The sequence below is a fragment of the Chrysemys picta genome, chromosome 2, assembly GCF_011386835.1.
Source record: "Chrysemys picta bellii isolate R12L10 chromosome 2, ASM1138683v2, whole genome shotgun sequence".
Classification (NCBI taxonomy): Eukaryota; Metazoa; Chordata; order Testudines; family Emydidae; genus Chrysemys; species Chrysemys picta.
In genome coordinates, this window is record NC_088792.1 from 231,978,417 (window position 1) to 231,999,349 (window position 20,933).

General features: G+C 41.2%; 1 protein-coding gene across 6 annotated transcripts in view; it reads left to right on the top strand.

Moving 5' to 3' along the window:
• The window catches only part of C2H8orf34 (chromosome 2 C8orf34 homolog), a 235,204-nt gene that overhangs the window by 175,006 nt on the left and 39,265 nt on the right, over window positions 1-20,933 (top strand). For all 6 annotated transcript variants that reach the window (XM_065585726.1, XM_065585723.1, XM_065585727.1 and 3 more), the window contains exons 9-10: window positions 10,351-10,436; window positions 15,132-15,205. In XM_065585726.1, the coding sequence (XP_065441798.1) occupies window positions 10,351-10,436; window positions 15,132-15,205 (160 nt within the window). The remainder of the gene's footprint in view (window positions 1-10,350; window positions 10,437-15,131; window positions 15,206-20,933) is intronic.

Consider the following 20,933-nt stretch of genomic DNA (forward strand, 5'->3'; position numbering starts at 1 on the left):
CAAACCTTGCAGATGAGGTAGTGTAGCATTGCACTGTCCCAAGAGCAGTGCAGAGAAAGAAACACCTGTTATGCATGCCATCTCTTTCCACTCCTGCCTTGCTCAAAGTGGGAAGTAGTCTGCTACTGGCCTGTACCAGCAAGTACAAACCCCACACAAGACAGGAAGGAGTTACGGAGTTGCTAAGGGCCCAGGCAGCTCCACTCTGCCACACCTGCAAGGCATGCACAGGCTGGAGGAGAAGCTTAAAAGGGGAGCAGAGTAGCTCACTTGCAAGCAGACAATGGAGGTAAGCTGACAACACTCTGAGCTCCTGAGAATGAACTCTTGCTACGTGAGGTGTGGCTTTAGTGACCTGACCAACCCTACATAGAAGGGACCTGTGACTCTCTGAAGTTTAGTTACTTTATCTTTGTGTTTAATTCTTTCTTTACCCTGTGGGAACAGAGGGGACTGATAGAAAGTGATCCGGAGGGCAGCTACATAGCACCTGATCTGCCTACCAATGGACCCTGGATTGGAGCAAGGTGGAGAGGATGAAGTGATAGGGAGGGATAGCTCAGTGGTTTGAGCATTAGCCTGCTAAACCCAGGGTTGTAAATTCAATCCTTGAGGGGGCCATTTAGGGAACTGGGGTAAAAATCTGTCTGGGGAGTGGTCCTGTTTTGAGCAGGGGGTTGGACTAGATGACCTCCTGAGGTCCTTTCCAACCCTGATATTCTATGAAGTGGTCTAAGCTCCCCTACCCACTCCTAAAGTAGGACAACCATGGAGGTCTGTCCCTTGGTGGGGAACTTGCTTGGGGGAACACCTTAAAAATACAAGAGTCTGGACCATAAGACCCTGATTCAAGGGGGAAGACCTGGATTGCTTGCTTAATCCCAAAGATCTCCATGTTATGGGACTCTTTATATATATGGATTTGAAAACATGACCTGACTAGAGGGCTAAGTCACTGAAAGGACAGACCACTGCAGGGTGCAGAGAGGGAGTAAGAAAGGGGAATACCCAGGAGGAAGCCAACCTGCCACACCCCTGCCCAACCACTAGGCTGCACTATAAAATCTTGACTGGTGTGGAGAAAGTGAATAAGGAAGTTGTGGTTAGATTTGGGGGAAGGGGGTGCCCTCTGTGTGCTGCCCCAGTCCTGTGCAGACAACTGGCACGGCAGACCTTGAGCGAACCACCCAATGACCACAAGATCCATTAAGGGATGAAGGCATCCAGCCAGGTTTATTGTTGACAAAGCACAATACTAGTATCCCGCAGACTCTATCGGATATCACTAATACATGTATGCCCATAACAGTGAACCAGCTCAGTTAATGGCGGGACTTTCCGTTCCTCCCTAGGCCAAAGATACTCCCTCTGAGATACATCTTTATACCCCAATACAAACAAGTTAGTACTGCCCCTCTGACATAGTTACTGTAGTTACTGTCCCCTGACATGGCTAGTTATTACTCATCACCTTGTACATGTTGGTTTGATTTAAACATTTCTATTCCATACTGTCATCCTGACCTTATCTTTTTGGAGGGGTCAGTGTGTTCCCTGTTATCCTTGAAGAATGTTTTTGTACCATCCTTGATATTGGGATGTTCTGGTATCACTTGATATTGGGATGTGTTTGCATGAGTACTCTGTGACTAGCACTTCTTAGGAACATGTATTTCTGCAATATTAGCTCTGTTCTTGCCAGATTCGGTGAGCAAGTACTGCCTCATACCAGGCCTCTAATACAAGGGCTTATGTCTCAGGCTGTCTTCCTATTACAGAAGTGTTATTTAGTCCTTCACATAACACAGGAACTAGGGATCATCCAATGGAATTAATAGGCTGCAGGTGTAAAACAAACAAAAGGAAGTACTTCTTCACACAATGCACAGTCAACCCGTGGAACTCTTCACCAGGGGATGTTGTGAAAGCCAAAACTACAAAAGGGTTAAAAAAAGAACTAGATAAGTTCCTGGAAGATATTAGCGAGGATGGGCAGGGATGCAACACCATTCTGAGTGTCCCTAGCCTCTGTTTCTGAGATGTTGGGAGTGGATAACAAAGGATGGATCACTTGATGATTGTCTGTTTTGTTCATTCCCTGGCATTGGCTTCTGTCGAAAGACAGGACACTGGGCTAGCTGAACCATTGGTTTGACCCAATATGGCTGTTTTTATGTTCTTATGTGGAGTAGTGGGCTGCCCCAGGTTCTTCCATGGGCCACAGGTAAAGTGGCATAAACCTCGAGAGGGAACAGGGCTTATTTGAAAGCCCGAAGAAATGGCTGAATTGAAAGAGCACAGAGTCAGGGCTGTAGACCCTAGTGAGGGAAAATACTGTTTTATTTATTGGGGTACGTTTATACTTACCTCCGGGTCCAGCGGTAAGCAATCGATCTTCTGGGATCGATCCCGGAAGTGCTCGCCGTCGACGCCGGTACTCCTGCTCCGCGAGAGGAGTACACGGAGTCGACGGGGGAGCCTGCCTGCCACGTGTGGACCCAAGGTAAGTTCGAACTAAGATACTTCGACTTCAGCTACGTTATTCACGTAGCTGAAGTTGCATATCTTAGTTCGAAGTGGGGGGTTAGTGTGGACCAGCCCTTAGACTCTAATACCCCGTAAGGGGTTCGTTTTGACCGTGTGACCCAGCTGGAGGGCCATGGCCTCTGACAACCAAGGTGGTTAGGTCGACAACCTACAGCGTGCCAGGAATGGGCAAAAGATTACAGTATCTCACCCATCTGCAAGGAGGTGCTCAAGAAGTGAGTGTTTCCTTTACAAGCTGTCTCGAAGTACCATATTTTTGGGCACACTCAAGTATCAAGCACTAAACATCAAAATTTACCTAAACTGTCCTCAGAAGTTCTGAGCACACAAAAAAAAGGAGGCTACTGTTTATAATCAAGACTGAGATTTTCAAAGTAGCATATCAGAAGGTGTGTGTAAATCCTTAAACTACTTTGAAAAATCTCATTCTTGGACTTTAATCCTGGTATGCTGAAGCCCTACATGTATTTATTAAAATGATAATTGATTAGTTATCATGTGCTGCTGACAGCGTGGTCATTGCTGTACCCACACTTAGAAAAGATATGATTCAAGAAGTTTGTAATGTAATTAAAGCAGACTGCAATTTGGAAACAAATGATACACTGGCTGACTGTTCAAACTTAAAACAAAATAGGTCTCATGGAGTGATCATTGAACAGATCTGCAGAAGAACTTTAGATGTAAAGGAAGGATTTGAAAGAAGGGAAGATTGTACTGTAATGAACAATCCTGCTCTTGTAGAGGCAAGGGTTAGATTACAGAATAGGTCTTTTTGAAAAATCTAACTTTTATTACTGAATTCTGTAGTGTCTTTTATTCAAAGATCTCATAGGGATTTAAAACTGTCGTAATAAATATGGGCTTGCACAATAACTTACCATATTCTAAATGAACATTAAATTAGTTTATGTACAGTACAAAGATAAAGTCTTTTCAGTTTTCTAGACAGTAATCAGTTGCCTTTCACCCACAATGACAAAGTTCCTCTGTCAGAGCCATAGAAAACATTCATAACAAAGATTTGAGGGATTTGAGACATGAAATTTACACTAAAATATAGGTATTTGAAAACACAAATTATAAAAAGGACTGTATTCAGAATCTGTAATTTGTAAACACTTCCCTGATAGGAAGAAGTGTGATAGACCAGTAATATAATAATAATAATAATAATAATGCTTAACCATTATTAGATCTTGAGATCTTGGCGTCATTGTGGATAGTTCTCTGAAAACATCCACTCAATGTGCAGTGGCCATCAAAAAAGTGAACAGAATGTTGGGAATCATTAAGAAAGGGATAGATAATAAGAAAATATCATTGCCTCTATATAAATCCATGGTGCGCTAGGGTGACCAGACAGCAAGTGTGAAAAATCAGGACAGGTGGGTGGGGGGATTAATAGGAGCCTATATAAGAAAAAGACCCAAAAATCGGGACTGTCCTTATAAAACGGGACATCTGGTCACCCTATGGATCACTTGATGATTACCTGTTCTGTTCATTCCCTCTGGGGCACCTGGCATTGGTCACTGTTGAAAGACAGGATACTGGGCTAGATGATACTTTGGTCTGACCTAATATGGATGTTCTTATGTTCATTATAGAGTACTATAGTTCATACATGTTCTGTACTTTGAAAACATAATTAGTCCTCACAGCAACCTTGTGACATACATAAGCATTATTTTACAGCTGGGCAAGGTACTCGTGGGAGCTGAACAACTGTGAAAATGAGGCCATGTACTTTGGTACCTAAATATGGATTTAGATACTTAACTTTAGGCATGCATGACAGAACCAGAATTAATGCTCAAAAATTCCTGTATAGCAGTCTCATACTCGGTCAACTAGACTATGATGCTTCCCTCTAAAAACCGATGTCAAGGAAACATCTCAGAAGTGTAGACTCCAGAATCCCAGATCAGGTTCTCTGTGAAGTCAGGCCTTAAAGCTAATATGAAAAATGAGGAAACTAAATCCCTCTGCAAAATACAAACAGCCTTCTGAATTTGTCTGACAAAAAAGGAAGAAGTCAAAGTTCACCCCGTGTATAAAAGAATACCATTCCCAACACTATGTCAGAACTGGAAATTAGATTGTAAGAACAATTCTCAAACTGGTGACTCATGTGATGGCTGTCAGAATGGTGGTTCATGGGGAGCTGACTGGTCATATGGCGGTGGCTTTCCTCTTTCTTTCCAGCTGCTACATAACAGTAAAACACAGATTTCATAACGCATTAAATGTTTTCTTGTAACTTTTATATTGAGAGACTTGATGAAGCTCTCCCTGGGATGTCATTTGTGCATTGGCAAACAGGATGGGGGGGGGGGTTCCAGGTGATCCATGAGCCAATCTCTCTAGTAAGATGTTTACACTGAAAAAGTTTCAGAGGACCCTTGGATTGGAAGATGTTAGAAACCCCCATTTTAGAGTAGCTCAGTGACAAGGGAAGTTTTGATTCTTGTTGGCGATTGGATGTTCCATTAGCAGGAGATGTTTTCTCTTATCTCAGCCTCCTTCGGCTGGGCCAGCACACTATATTCAGCTAAAGAGGCATGGATCTCATCCAATAGAAAAGGGGAACCGTAAATCTAAATTGAAGAGTGAGTTATCGCAAGTGCATATTCATAATGCCCCCACTATCTAGGCCATTAACTAGTTGAAAAACAAAACATAATTTAATATCTGTGAAATCCCCCTAGTATATCCTGCCATCTTGCGAATGGCACTAAGATGAAATATTAATTCCCCATTAGTCTATCTTATTTTCCTTTTGGTTTGCAACAAGGGAACTAAAGTAGCAGTTTAATATCTGATGCTTCTTAGGGGACTGGCTCCTGTACTTGTAAGGAGATGAAATCAATAATTCTATGAGGTCTTTTCCATCTCTGACGTCTATCATCGCAGGAGTTGCAATGTGACTTTTGGTAGTTGTGATATCACAGAACAATGCATTTTGGGATGTTTCTGCCACACAGGAATTGCCAGTGAGATTTCATAGAAACAATAATTTTGTATTATATTAACCAAAACTAATTTCTGTGCAGAATACTCCCAACAGTCTCATCTGTAGGAGTGTTTGCAATATAATTCAAGGAATAACTCCGTTTTTCTTTTAGCTTAGCAGTCCACATTTGAGCAGAGGCTGCATCTCAGGCAATTGCACCTGGTCAGTTTAATATCCAACTGCACTCTGTTTTGATAACATGAATGCTCCTATTGCAGTCTATATCTTAAAGAATTTGAACCTAAATTCAGAGTCTCCTATTCAGCAAAGCATTTAAGCATGCACTTAACTTTAAACATGCAAATAATTTAATTGATTTAAGTGCTTTGCTGAATCAGGGCTATAGTGTGGAGTTATGTGTCACCTCCATGGTTGTGGTGATTAATTTTTCACTTTGTAGGGTAATTTTATATGATAAGATTAAAAAAAAAAAGTCTTGCTTGAAGTAATCACGTACAATTTTAGTGTGTTAGTCAATGCCGAGAGAATAATTAGCACTGTAGGTAAGAGGGCACCTATCTGCAAATATATTTTCAGCATTTCAGCAATATTACACACTGTGTAAATGTCAGAAACATTTATAGAAAGTATCACCTTTTCAGAAGATAGGAAGTCAAAAGAAATATTTTCGTAATTGGATTTTAAAAGGAAACTCATTTCTCTCGTTGTTTACATTAATCACTGCCATTTTTCAAATACTGAAAAATTTAGATTATTTATTTTATTTTTAGGAGTGTGAAAAGAAGTTTTTCAAAGTGGTGGATAAAAAGGTGCTCTAATTACAACCTTGGACTTAATGTTTTGAATTGGTCTTTCCTTCCTCTGATGTGGACATGGGGGATTTTGATAGAAGTGTTTCAATGAGGGAATGTAGCTAACATTTTAACTTCTGGTTTTTTATCACCTTATTTTCTAAATTTGCAGCGGAGGGGGGGGGGGGGGGGCTGTATTGCACTGATTCACCTTCATGCCTGTTTGTACTCATGTATCTAGTGTAACTCTATCAGGCCTGATCTTGTAGTCCTTATTCAGGCAAACCTTAATCCTGGAATCCATGGAACTTTTGCTTGAGTAAGTACTGCAGGACTGGGCCCTTAGCTGTACATAATCTGAGAAGTAATAATTCTTGTATACTTATACAAATTGCTGTATACGCTGCAGTTCAGAATTTTTTACAACTTCTCAATAAATTCTTTGGGCCAAATCCTGCCCTGGTTTACACCATCTGCAGTTGCTCAGCTGCATCCGCATAGGGGCTCCATAGGAGTTAAGCTTAACACAGCAGTTTGGCATAGCAATAACACTGTAATTTCTGCACAGAAATCTCCAGGCTGGCCAGGGGATGTAGCCATAGAGAATAGGGACTCCCACTCCTTCTTGCCTCCAGGCTAACTTCCAGAACCCTTCCTCTGCTGGGTTCCAGGAGAGGCAGGGGAGATGGTAGCACCAGGTTGGTATCATCTGGTTCTGGATAGATAAAGATTAGAGTAAGATGCTTAAGGAATGCCTCCCCCGCCTCACCGCCACATGCTTTAGCAGAGACAAAAACTGGGCCCAAAGAAATGGTATTGCGTGGCTAGATACAGTAAAAGTATCTACATTTTTCTCTCTAGGAGACCCAAATGCAGATGATTTCATGAAACTATAGCAATCACCTCTACTGTAGGAGATCACTGTTCAGATAGTGTGGATATGGAAAAATATTGGATATTAGGAATCAAGTGTTGACCCACATTAAAGACAACAACATGTAACACTAGAGGGCAGCCAGCTATTTCAGAAAGGTCTTGTTACTTGAATTAAATTTAAAGGGACACACTGTCAGATAACCAGAATTTTCAGAAGTATTTACTATTTTATATCCTCTTTGCACTGGTGTAAAAGACTATGCAAGATGAAGGGCAAAGGAGAATCAGGGCTTAAGATACCTAGTTCTGTGTGGAATCAGAGTCAGTGGAACTGCATTCAAAATCAAGGATCTGTGCACGCCAATGCCTCTGCAGTATCAGATCCTAAAGAATTAACAGAATTCTCAGGAAATAGGAATTACTACAGCCCTAGAATTAGGGGCCCAGATCTTTGCTCTGATCAGCCTACCTGATTTAGGAGCCTAAGTCTCATTGAAAGTCATTGGAACGTAGGCTCCTAAGTACCTAAGTCACTTCTGAAAGTGAGATGTAGGGCCAGATTTTCAAAAGTGAGACATAAGGCTTGTGGGATTTTCAAAAGTGCTTAGGTGTCCAACTCCTATTGAAATCAATGGCAGGTAGACACCTAGGCTTTTGAAAAATAATAATAATAAAAAAAACACATTAGACACCTATCTGCATCTTTAGGTGTCTAAATGCTATTAAACATCATCCTCTCAGATTCCTATCAGTTAGGCATTGTAATGCTGAGTGGAGAAATGTCTAAATAGCTTTAAAAATGTGGGTCATAGTGATTACCCTTATGTGATTCCAGCAGGGAAGGAGAGGGATGGACAGGCTGTTTTTCCGTTTTTAATTAAAAAAAAAGAAATCAACTAAGTGAAGTTGGGGACCCAGGACATCTTTCACTTCTGGTCCCTGGTGGGTGGAGATCCTCCTGATCAGAGTGCATGACTAAAGGGTGTGTGGATGGTGAGTGTCAGTTTTTGATGCAAAGAGAGCTGATGCTTTTGTTGACGGATCAATCTTTTCCCTGATTATTGTTGGGAAGGCATACTTCTCCCTGGCTGAGCACCATCACAAAAGTGGTGCTCTTCAGCATCTTTGAACTTGTTCCTAGTTGACTGCCAGCCCTGGAAGAGCTGCCCTCTAAGTTAGGACGGGAGAGTCACTTGAGCATGCTTAGTTCCTTCTCCTGTGTCAGTAACCAGAGTCTTATTACCATTTAGTACAGTCCTGCAGGATGGATTCATACATGGTTAGATTAAGGCATAGACAACCTAGGCACATGGCTAGCTGGAGTGGAGGGGGGATAGCGTGAGTGGCGTTGTGACCCTTTGCGCCAGATCACAATGCCACTCCCTCAAATGTGGTCTTGCTGCCATCCCCATCCCCTGTCATGATGGAGGGGAGGCAGGGCCAAATCTGAATGGGTAGCAGGGCACCAGCTCTGCTCCTCCATGCTGCTGCCATGGGGCTGGCTCCTGCAACAGTACCTAAACCAGAGGACTAGCCAGAACTTCACCCCCCATCATCCAAGGCGGTGAACAGGAAGTGTCAGTGAGTGCCTGCATGGGGGAGCCAGCCGGGAAAGGGGCAGTGGGCACGAGGGAGTTAATAGGGCAGCATCCATGCAGCAGAAGCCAATTACTTACTGACCTGGATAGGAGAGGGTTAACTAAGCAACATCCAGTGATGGGTTAATTGTTCCAGTGAGTTAGAATGTTGTAGTTCATAGACTCTGCTAAAGTCATTCAATTTAAATTTGTTTTTTAATATTCTCCATGTTCTAATAAACATCACTATTTAAAATGAACTATAGGTAATTGACATTTATATGAGATTAAGTGCTGCTAATCATTATCCAAGGATGAAAACAAGACTCAGGGTTCAGAGGAGCCTGAAGAGGGCCAGTGGGACTCATCTAAGCATTTGATTAGAAACATAAGCAAGAAGGGCATTTATTCCTAAAAAGTGCTGCTGAGACACTGATTGCAGTCTGTAGAAGAAGAAAGCATAGGGAACTGAAAAAAGAAGGTGCTTTTACACACATTTTCTCTTCTGTAAAAGTATAACTGAAAATATGCAGTGGTGTTGTAACCATGTCTGTCCCAGGATATTAGAGAAACAAAGTGGGTGAGGAAATATCTTTTACTGGATCAATTTCTGTTGGTAGAGAGAAACTTTCAAGCTCTCACCCACCTTGTCTCTCTAATACATATAGAGAGATGCTTTAATTGGTTTAAATGGGTTATAAAAATAACAAATTCACATTAAGCACTTAGTAGCATATCAAGACATTTGAAGGCAAGATCCTCAGCTAGAGGATATCTCCATTGGACCCATAAATATTAGCATAAGTCTTACAAAATTATGTACGGTAAGTTTCAGTTGAATCTTTCCCCACTGTCGGTTTCTTTTATTAAACATTTGGGTATGTGTGCTAGATGGGGCTACTCTGTAGTGTTCCCTTTAGGGACATGCATTGCATTGCAGGCACTCCCTGCTTTAGTCTACAAGTTTTGGCTGCCTGCTTGAAGCCGGGTGGGCTGTGCCATCAGTTTGGCATCAATCTCTAACCAGTCAAGTAACAAAATAATAAATTCTTAATTTGGCTTTCTGTGCCTTTAATAAAGGAACAAAAAACTTAGTGGTGGTGCTTGAAGGCAAGGCTCTGACCTTGCCCCTGGGTTAGCACTGAGGAGCTCCTGTTCTGTCCCACATTCACTCAGAACTTCCCCCCCGAGAAGGCTTCTTAACTGGCCAGCTAGCTCCCAATTGTCAGTGTCTCCTCCTGGCCCTTTGAGGCTTTGGAGGACTAAGTCTTGTTGGTAGGCAGTCTGAACAGGTTTTCCTTGCACAGAGGAGTCAGGGCACCGAGAGCACAAGCAGGGGGCAGAGAAGGCCTGATAGACCCCATCACAGAATCCTATAATGTTATGGGTAATGAAAGTTTGCATGTTTGAATCATAAATATCTATTTTCTAGCTAACCTTGTCCTTTAATATTTGGAATGTTAGGTGGTTGGATATGGCCAGGAATAAACTACCTCAGTCTCATAGCCACAGGTCAATTCAGAAAGAACAATTCAGAAATCTATATTATATAGTGTTTACATACATGTTTTTCTTCATTTAGACTGCAAGGAGATAACTTGGCAGAAACAGCAGAGGATGTCTCACTAGTGTCTCAGACGACCGAGCAAGCGGCATCAGATTCCAATGGTAAGTTATACAATATATGTGCCGCTGCCCTTCACAGCAAAACATAATAGTGAAGAAATAGTGGGGTCAAATAATATATTGTAGTAAAAAAAAAAAAACCTAAATACATTTAGATTTAAACTCCACACCAAAGAGAGCTTGTCCAGCACTGATCACCCTTGACAATAAAAATAAGTTGTGCAATAACTCAGAAGAGCAGTAGTGCATCGAGATCATGCTAATCAGCAGGCAACCTACATTTTCCTCCAAAGAGAAATCCTGCCTCCAACTGTCTCAGAAATCCTGCCTCCTCTAATTCCCACACCAACATATGGGCTTTGTGATGTGCCCGGGGCAAGTTTGGGCTGGGATGGGGAAAATGCCTGTGGAAATGGGCCGCCTTGTGAATGTTCTGCCAGCAGGCCTCTCACTTTCATACCAAAGGGGGTCTAGCTTGATCTCAGCTACAGCAGTTATGTCATGGGGAAGGAGGTAGCCTCTCAGATTGCAACAGTTTTGGGTACAAAATGTCTAGATGTAAACAACTTTGATGTGGATCTTTTGGGATTTTATCAGTGACCCACCAGTTAAGCCATTTTTGAGCCTGGAAATAAAAACAAACTGAACTACTGTGGACTGTAACAAATCTACTTTAATTTATTTCACTGAATGTCTGCCCTCCTGGAGACAATAACCTAAACCTTCTGCTGGTATTTGGATAGTCTTAAATTATTGCTCCATTCCTCACCCTCATTTTGCAAACAGTGAGTGTCAGTGTTTGTAACTGAGTATGTGTCACTAAATAGAAAATTAAGCTTTTGTTTGAAGGTTAGCCCTTCTCCTCCCCTCCCAAACACCCTGTCCCAACAATAATGCACTCTGCCATGCTGTCGCAGAAGGATATCTCCATTGGACCCATAAGTATTACAATATTATCTACAGTAGATTTCAATGGAGTCTTTCCCCAAAGTCGATTTCTTTTATTGACCATTTTGGAAGGTGTGCCAGGTGGGGCTACTCTGTAGTGCCCCTTCAGGGCCATGCATAGTGCTAGCAGCAGAAGGTGGGCAACATGGACTTTCATAACTCAGTCAATGGTTATGGGTCTATTATAGGAGAGGGTGGATGAGGTTCTGTGGCTTGCAACATGCAGGAGGTCAGACTAGATGATCATATTGGTTCCTTCTGGCCTTAAAGTCTATGACTCTATGACAAAACACTCCTGCTATGTGATGGAGACTCCTGCATCTGATGGGCATTTGGAGGAATTTAGGACATCCCCAAATCCTGTGCTTCCTCCCCAAAGATACTTAAAAGAGAGGAGGGAGCAGGTTTCCTCAGTAGTAGGCAGGCAAGTGGGGCAGGGACCCCAATCTTACCCCACACACCTCTGCCTCTTATGGCTGAGGAGCTGCACACTAACAACCCGCTACCCAGATAGACAAAAAATATAGCCTCCAGGGAAGAGGAGAGATGGCAGCAGTGATGTACTGCCAAAATTTTAACAAGGGGCTCTCTCAGAAATGTTCTGCCTCATGTGGCATTCCCTGGGCAAAATATTCCCTTCTGAATTTTTTTTCTTAAAGTGTTGACGAGCAATATATTTTGATTGAAAAATGACCCTTTCATAAGTAGGCACAATCCAGAAATAGGCATGAAACTCATAGCTGCCTAGCCGATCAATCTTTACTATATTTAGAGTACAGCCTGATTTCTGTACATCTTATATTTCCTTGCATTTCGGTATTGCATATGTGGTGATATCATCTCCCAACAGTAGAAAAATCTTTTAAATACTGTTGGAAAACTCCTGTAATACCAAGCACAGCTATTCTATTACATTTCCAGTTTTTAGTTACGTCCTATGAGAATGCATCATAAGATAAACGTTTGATAGTTTTTTTTTTTTTTAATCAGGCATGTCCAATGTAATTTGAGTTTATTCTGTTCTTAGTTATCACTACTAATCATGCTGTACTCCCTGCTGAGAGAAGATTTATATACTGAGAAATGCTGATAACCGTTGGTTCAGAATACACAAGCACAGTGCTGATGCTTAGCAAAATTAAAGTGCATGCCTCTGTTTTTGGATAGTGATCTGCTACTTAGTTAGTGGGCATGATGTTAAATTATTAGATCTGGAATACGTCTCTTGTGCATTTTAGAATGTATTGGGTTCAGAATTACTTAGCTAAATATCTGGTCTAGCAACCCATATTCATGAGTAATCCTGGATCATGCAATTCAGCCAACTGAAGTCAATGTGATGATTCGTGACAGGATTGCTTGTGAGTAAAAGCTGCAGCATCAGGCACTAAACTAGGTTCTCAGAATTCAGGGCCTAATTTTGATTCCTACTATGTGGGTTTTACATTAGTGTAACCCTGTTGAATTAATTGAATTCATATCTGATCTAATCTAATGAGAATGATAGAGTAGAATCAGACCCTCAGTATTAAGATTTTAGAATACAAGACTTTTGTAATTTGTTATAAATCAACTCTTTTCTTTACATGGTACCATATATCTTCACTAAAAACGATAAGCAGAGGAATTTAATAGCTCAGTACCAAATACTGCTCACAGCAAACAGCCTGAGTGTCCCTAGGTTATGTTACAGGAATTTCCATGGAGGTTAGGGATGGGGAGAAGATCCCACCCCCCCCCACAGGTCTGTCCTGTCCCTTACCATGGATTCACTACCCCAGCCTCTGCTCTTTCCTTGGAATGTATCCAGCTGGGGTCCACGGTGGTAAAGACACTCTGCAAAGCATCCCTCATCTGCCCTGCAGCAGGACCACATGAGTCCCATTGCTTTCACAACACTATCTGCTGTTGGGGGAGCAATATTCCATTCCCCCTCCCCAGCCTGTGATTTTTCAACTTAAATACTGAGGAATAATAATAATAATAAATGGAGATATCCCCTCTCCTATAACTGGAAGGGACCTTGAAAGGTCATTGAGTCCAGCCCCCTGCCTTCACTAGCAGGACCAAGTACTGATTTTGCCCCAGATCCCCAAGTGGCCCCCTCAAGGATTGAACTCACAACCCTGGGTTTAGCAGGCCAATGCTCAAACCACTGAGCTATCCCTTCTCCCCCTGCTGTAAAATGCTGCAGCAATTTACAGCATTCACTTAACTAACTGCTCCTGGCCCCTTCATGTAAAGAAGTGCACCTTACTCTTCAAGAAGCCCCCATAAAACCAGGGAGAACAAGCCCTAAATGTGAAAAGTGTAATGAAAAATATTATATTGAATTGAAACATATCTTTGCAGTCAGTGCATGCTTTCACAGGGAATCAAATACAAAAGTTGTACTACAGAACAAATTGCTAATGTGAAAACAATTCATGCTCTTTATTTCTATGGGCAGCATCTAGTGATAAAACATTGCTGCAGTTGATACAAGTATAATGTAAAATGAGATTCTTCATGATATGGCACTTAGCTGCATAAATGTCCAAGGTACAGGAGGGAATTTGGTAATTTTAACTGAAAGACTCTGAAAAGAACAAAAATAATACATACTGTGTATAGCAACATTTATATGTGGTATTTATAGGTTTATTGTGTTAGGGGTACAGATTATGTTGTGTGATATAGTGTAATTAGTGAGTTTAATCAACTTTAGCTTGTCTATTATACAAAGAATTCTTTGTTGTGAAAATTACAATTCCCTGTTCATATAGATTATTGGTTTCTATTTTCTTCTCTATGTAATTAACCAACAAATGATTTCTAACTAGGAGTGTTTAAAAAGGCTATAATGAATGTTCCATAAACTTTTCCTGTAAGCAGTAGATATTAAAAATTTCCAGGTTGGCATTCTGATGTATTGGAAAAAGTATTTAAATGAGGGATGTTAATTATTAGCATAAGTAGGATAGCTGTGCTTAGTTTTAAACATGTGCATACTATTTCATCTGAGACTGTTAGGGCCAAATTCAGGGCTGAAATTAATGAAGAAGAGAGGAGTATGTGGAATATAAGTCCATGCAGAATTCAGCCTATAATTTAATTTCTAACGACACTTGTGTCTTAATAGAAAACAATTCTTATACTTTGAGGTTGCTGAATGTTGCCCTCTAAGACTGCTAGCACTTCTGTTTTCCCAGGATGTTTTGTTTTAACAGCATTCCAGTGGGAGTCTAAATTGGTTTAATTAAATTAAAGCTGCTTAACTGTGCTACTGTACACACTAAAAGACAAGCAGGATTTTGTTTTAATAGTTAAACTAATAATAAAAATAATAAGCTACAGACATCTTGGCAGCTGTACTTAGTTATTTGTCACCCTAATCCATTTAGAAATACTCCCACATTCTACCAAGCCATTATTCATGCACAGTAACAGAGCTCAAACCTAAACACGCATTAAAAATCTATACAAAGTACACCTACCCCGATATAAGATGACCTGATATAACACAAATTTGGATATAACGCGGTAAAGCAGCACTCCAGGGGGGCGGGGCTGCACGCTCCGGCGGATCAAAGCAAGTTCGATATAACACGGTTTCACCTATGATGCGGTAAGATTTTTTGGCTCCCAAGGACAGTGTTATATCGGGGTAGAGGTGTATAACTTCTGTAGTCACATTTACCATCCTGGCAGTTAATTTACAGGTTTTATTTTCTGATTTTCTATGAGATTAATTATGCTCTAATTAATTAGATGAATGTGCATTACTACTTTTCTACCTTTTTGGAACAGCTTCAGTGCCTGGGGTGGAAACACTGATGGAGGATGCTGATGAATTTGAGAGTGCATCTCAAATAACAGGACCTGTAAGTATCTTCATTTACAGAGGGGCCAATCTGCCAAAACAAGCTGTTGAAATAAGACTTTATATAAAGCTGAAGGGTATACATGAAAAATAATACCCGAATGACGAATTCTGTGGTAATGTTGATTCCTTCAGTGGGGCAGGGGAGGTATTACCTTGAAACTATTTTTGTTTCCTGCACACTTGGAACCATACACGTCTCAATGGCAACATAGTTCCTGTTGAGAGCAGTGGAAGTTCCACACATGGATCCAAAGCATTGTATGCAACTCTGCTATTAAAGAAGGTCAAATAACTATTTCAGTAGTTTGGTAGTTTTTGCTTTATGCTCTATTGATGACAATAAATTAATCTAATTCTAAATTTAGTTATGAAATTTGCATTTAACATCTCTCGGACAATTTAGGCTATTTGATATTGGGTGCTAGGAAACCAATAGAAAAGTGAAAGAGGTACTTGTTTAAAGTATCTGATTTTTTTTTTTTAAATGATTAAATGTTAACTCTGATAAAATTTGAAACAAAGTTCTTATTTTGGAATGCAGTAGAATGTTATAAAGGTTGTAGAAAATATAGTTAGAGCAAAAACTATTTGAAGTCCAAAGTGGCCATGTGTAAAGACTGAGAGTAGAGTATATGCCCAAGTAAATTACTATTTCTCAAGCAAAAAAACAGAAACTAAACTAAAAAGTAAACAACTGCCTCCTACTAGTGAAGTTTAGAAACTTACTTCATGATATACTAGCATGAAGCTTAATTAAGTAATAAGTGCTGCTCAGATAACAAAATAGAATTCCTGTATCTCCCTTAAATGCAGATAAGGTTTAATGAATCCCTTTCTCCAAATGAAAAGTAAGCCAATCCAGTTGTTGTTTGAGCTAAGGAAAGAAGGGCCCTATTGCTAAGAATTAACATATCTGTAGTCTATGATCATACAACCACTTAAATACTAATAATACTAAATGATATTTAGCTTTTACAGTGCCTTACATCCAATGATGTCAGAGCAATTCACAGACTTGAACTGATTTTAAGCCTGACACCACCTCTGTAAGATAGATAGGAACAGAGATGTATTGCCAAAGGAATAGGAGAATTTTGTGGGTTGGCTTGAGGCTCCTGTTAATTTCCCCGGTTATGCTCTTCTTCACATAGAGCTAACAGCAAGCACTGTAATACATTCACTTTCTATTTTTTTCGTATTGAATCGAAAACCATGACACTCACTTTTAATTTTTCCACCTTGGCAAAAATTATAGCAGGTGGTGAGGAGGACAGGCTTCCATGGCCAGCGTTTTTTTAAATTTAATTTAATGAAGGAGAGAAGAGGCTGGTGCCCCCTGCTGGTCGCTCCGGGAATTAGCTCTTGACTGCTGCAGAGCACCCTAGACACGTGGTAGCTCGCCCGTTATCTCCGTTCTGCTGTCCTGGGACCCGCGTTGCTCCCTGCTCAGCGGTGTCCTCTTCAGGAGGGTCTTCATCCGCTTCAGGACACTGCCCTCCGGCAGTGCCCACTACTCTGGTCTCACCCCATTCCGGGGGGGGTGTGTTGTTAACAACAGTCCTTCTGTTTGCCCCTGCCTCGGTGGCCAGCCACAACCCTAGAGTCTAGGCCCTAGTCTTAGGGGCGGGTCACGGTCTGTCTCGGTCCCTCTCCTCGGTGGCCAGGGGCAATGCCAGGGTGGAAGGGGGGACCCAGGCCCACCTGCTACTCTGGGTCCCGACCCAGGGATCCTCTAGTGGCGGCTTACCTCTGTCATCCTCCTCTCTGCTCTTGCCCGCTTAGCTTCCGTGGGCCACTTCCCCTTTGGCCCTATGCACCTTCTCGATCCCTTCTAGCAAGGGCCACAGCCTGGCAGGTATCCGGGCTGAAGCCCCGCTCCTCTTCCCCAATCCTGCCCAGCACTGCTCTGTCCAAGGTGCTGTTCCTTAGCTCAGGAGCTAGTCCTTCTTCCTCACTAGTCAGGGATTAACTGACTTCGCCTCTGCTAAGCAGCCTTTATATAGGACCCAGCCTGGCCCTGATTGGCTGCCTCTTTCCCTGCCTTAATTGGCTCTTCCCAGGCCTTGGCTGACTGGCTGCTGGTCTGCGCAGCTTCTCGGGCCTGGTTCAGCCCTTCTTCTCAGGGGGTGGGGCACCACTCCACCACACTCCGCCAAAGACTTTCTTTTGGTAAGTTACTCACTGTGACAGTTCTTTATTGGAACAATATGGTGATAATGCTTACCAGGTGTGTTGAGGACAAATATGTACATTAAATAATGTAAGGCACTTAGATACTTATAGGATCCCCTTCACCATAGTATAGGGTTGCCATCTTGGTAGTATTTAAAAACCAGACACTCCAGCAGGAGTGCCGGAACCTCCCTTGCCCTGCCTCTTTTCCCCAAGGCACCACCCCTCTCCTGCCCAAAGCCCTGTCTCACCCCTTCCCTGAGGCCCTGCCTTTTCCTCTGAGGCCCCACTCTGTCCACTCCTCTTCTCCCCTCTCCCCATCTCTCACTACTTTTCCTCTCCTATCCCTCACCCCCCTGCCTGGTCAGGAGGATCTTGCCTTTGGAGCCACAGCTGGAAGCTGCAGCCACCTGACACAGGTAGGAGGTGACCCAGGCTGAGTAGAGGCTGGCGTGTGATGACCCAGCGCCTTGCCACCTCCACTGCCCTCAGTAACCGGACTTTGAGTGTCCGGTCAGTAGATCTGACCGGACACTGTGAGGTCCCCTTTTCAACCGGACTTTCTGGTCGAAAAACCGGCATCTGCCCACCCTACCATAGTACCTAAGATAGATTAATAAGTGAGGATAAAAAATATACAGTAACTTCAAAATCATCTATTCAGAATATACACACTGATTTATTTCCACATAAATAGCCTTAAAACACTTATACATATAATGTAAAAGCTGAGGGGGGCAGAGAACAATAACTATGTTAATCAAAGACTTCCCAGAAATTGAACCATTTTTTCCATTATAGTCATGCAGTTGGATATCCACACACACAAGAGTGACTAAATCTGCTAATCCAGTTCCACTCTTGCCGAATTTAATGCTAAGAATGTCTTCAAATGCAGTAATATGACTCTTTCGGCATTTAAACTGGTCTTTAGCAGAAATTTCTCTGGAGCCTTATTTGTATTTGACAAGTTTGTTTTAATTCCTCCTCCCCTAATAAGAATGACCTGTTGTGGGACAAATTAACCAACATTAGGAAAGAAGGGTCTTTGGGCAGAGAGTGGGAACTAAGAGGAGAGCTAAAGGAGTTCTTTTCAATATCCACAACTTGGAACCCACACTTCAGCCTTTTGCTTTGGACTTGCCTAAAGCAATGCCCATGCCTGTACTTTGAAAATCTTGGGGTAGGTCTCAGCTGGTATAAATTGTCATAGCTCCATTGAATACAATTTACACCATCTGAAAAACTACCTCATTATGTTTTTGTTGGACCCTTAAAGGGATAGGATAAATTATACATTTACATTTGTTTTACAATAAAGAACATGACTAACTTTCTAACAAGCTAGTAATAAACTATTAGTATTAATGTTTTAGGTTTTCATCCCTAATGAATTTTCTAAGAGTCAAACATGAAGTACTCTGTTTAGTCTGTCAAGACTGCTGTATGTCAAAACTGGAAAGGGCATATTGTAAAGTGAGATATCTAAAGATTACTGGTCTCTCTCCTTCTCTTTGCTCTAGAATTTTACCTAATATCCAATCACCAGAAAACAAACAAGAAAGTTAATAAGTTATCCCAATCTCTGAATTTCCCAGTGCATCCCATATTTTGTCTATCTGTTGGGGCTCAGTCTTGCAAACATTCACTTCTGGTGATAGGACCTGAGTATAGTCAATATAAGACTAGTGTGACTTCAGTAGGGCTGCTCACAGTAGTAAGTACTATTCCCAATAATAACTGTTTGTGGGACTATAAACTTTTGGGGGACAGATGGACTTTATTTTATCTACTTACAACATTAAACACACTGGTGCTAAGCAAATAATAAATACTAGTGACAAGTAAATTGATGTATTTTAAGCAATAACGTGATCTTCTCACCATTCCAGTTTTCTGCTGTTGTATCTAAACTAAAATTGAATTTATTTAAAATATGCCTAGTGATCTTTCCCAGTTTATGACCTCAGCTGGAAATTCTCATTCCTGACCTCTTTCTAACACAGCTTGTATATACATTTCATATAAGAAAGATACCAAGGTGAAATGCTTGGCTTTTGCTTATGTAATTTTGCAGTGAGACAGGTTTTTTTTTTTTTTAACTCAAGATAACAAAATTCTGCAAAAATATTTCACCTGGCAAACTTTAATTCTAGCTCACTGACTTATTTTTAATCTAGAAATTAAAAAATAAAATATCAGATGACATGTACTGATATAAAATGGGGCACATGAACTGGACAGTTAACACCATATAATATGGTAGTTACTTTTTGTTTCAGAACCTGGAACAAGCAGGGCTTGTGATTATTTTTGTTTTTCTTGCAACTCTTTGTACTCACTCAACTCTATCTTGCATGCTGACATAAAAACATTTTTTCTTTTCAAAAAAATGCTTGTGAATTAACCCAATTCAAGTGTAACAAATGAAAAGAAAATCATCCAACTGCAAAAGGCAGTTTTTTGCCATTTATTTCGTACTGTGAAAACAAATACCCAATAAATTGTTTTATAGAGGTTTATTGCTTTAAATATTTTTTTCTCCCGTTTGCTCTTTTAGTTTATTGAAAACACACACACACACAGAGTAGATTTTGTTATGGTATGTATAAAAAATCCTTAATGGTAATTAAGTTTGTGGAACTATTTGAGGCTTGATTGTACTAGGAAAAAATAAAAGTTTAACACTTCAATGTGCATTAAATATGACTACCATATATACTCTATCATAAGCCGGTTCATTTATAAGCCAACCTCCCCTCCCCCCAAGATGGATAAGTAAAAATGGAAAATTTTTATAACCCGTTCATAAGCCGACCCTATAATTCAGGGGTCAGCAAACTTTGGCTCCTGGGCCATTAGGATAAGCCACTGGTGGTCCGAGATAGTTTGTTTACCTTCCGCAGCCACGGAGGAAATCTAAGTAAACAAAGTGTCCCGGCGCACCAGCTGCTTACCCTGACGGGCCGGGGCAGCAACTGGTGGCTGTGCTGCCTCGGGGCTGTGTCCCACCTCTCCCTCTCTTTACCCATTCATAAGCTGACCCCTGTCTCCGGTGCTTCCCTTTTTTACTAAAAAAATTTGGCTTATGAACAAGTATATACGGTATTTCCAATGCTATATAACTTAATTTGATTGCAAATACTTTGCTATTCTTTTCCACTATTTTCTCATGAGGCTCAGTTCCCAAAAACACTTAAACATGAACCTAATTTTAGGCATGTTAATAGTCCCAACTACTCATGTGCTCAATGTTCAGTACTTTAACATAATGCTTAAACCCTTTGCTGGATTGGGTCAGCATCGAGCTGGATTGGAGCCTAAAATAAGAACTATTCTTAGATCCTGATCCTGCACTGCTAATAGCAGTGGCACATCCCTGCACCTGTGTGAACTGAATGGACTATTATTTATGTAGCACCATCAGTGTACTAAGACCAACTTTTACAAACCTGAGTACCTGCTGAAACCAACAAGGGCTCCAAATGCTTCACACCTCTGAAAATTAATTCACTTTCGTAGGTGACTAAACATGGATTTAACTGACAAACTTT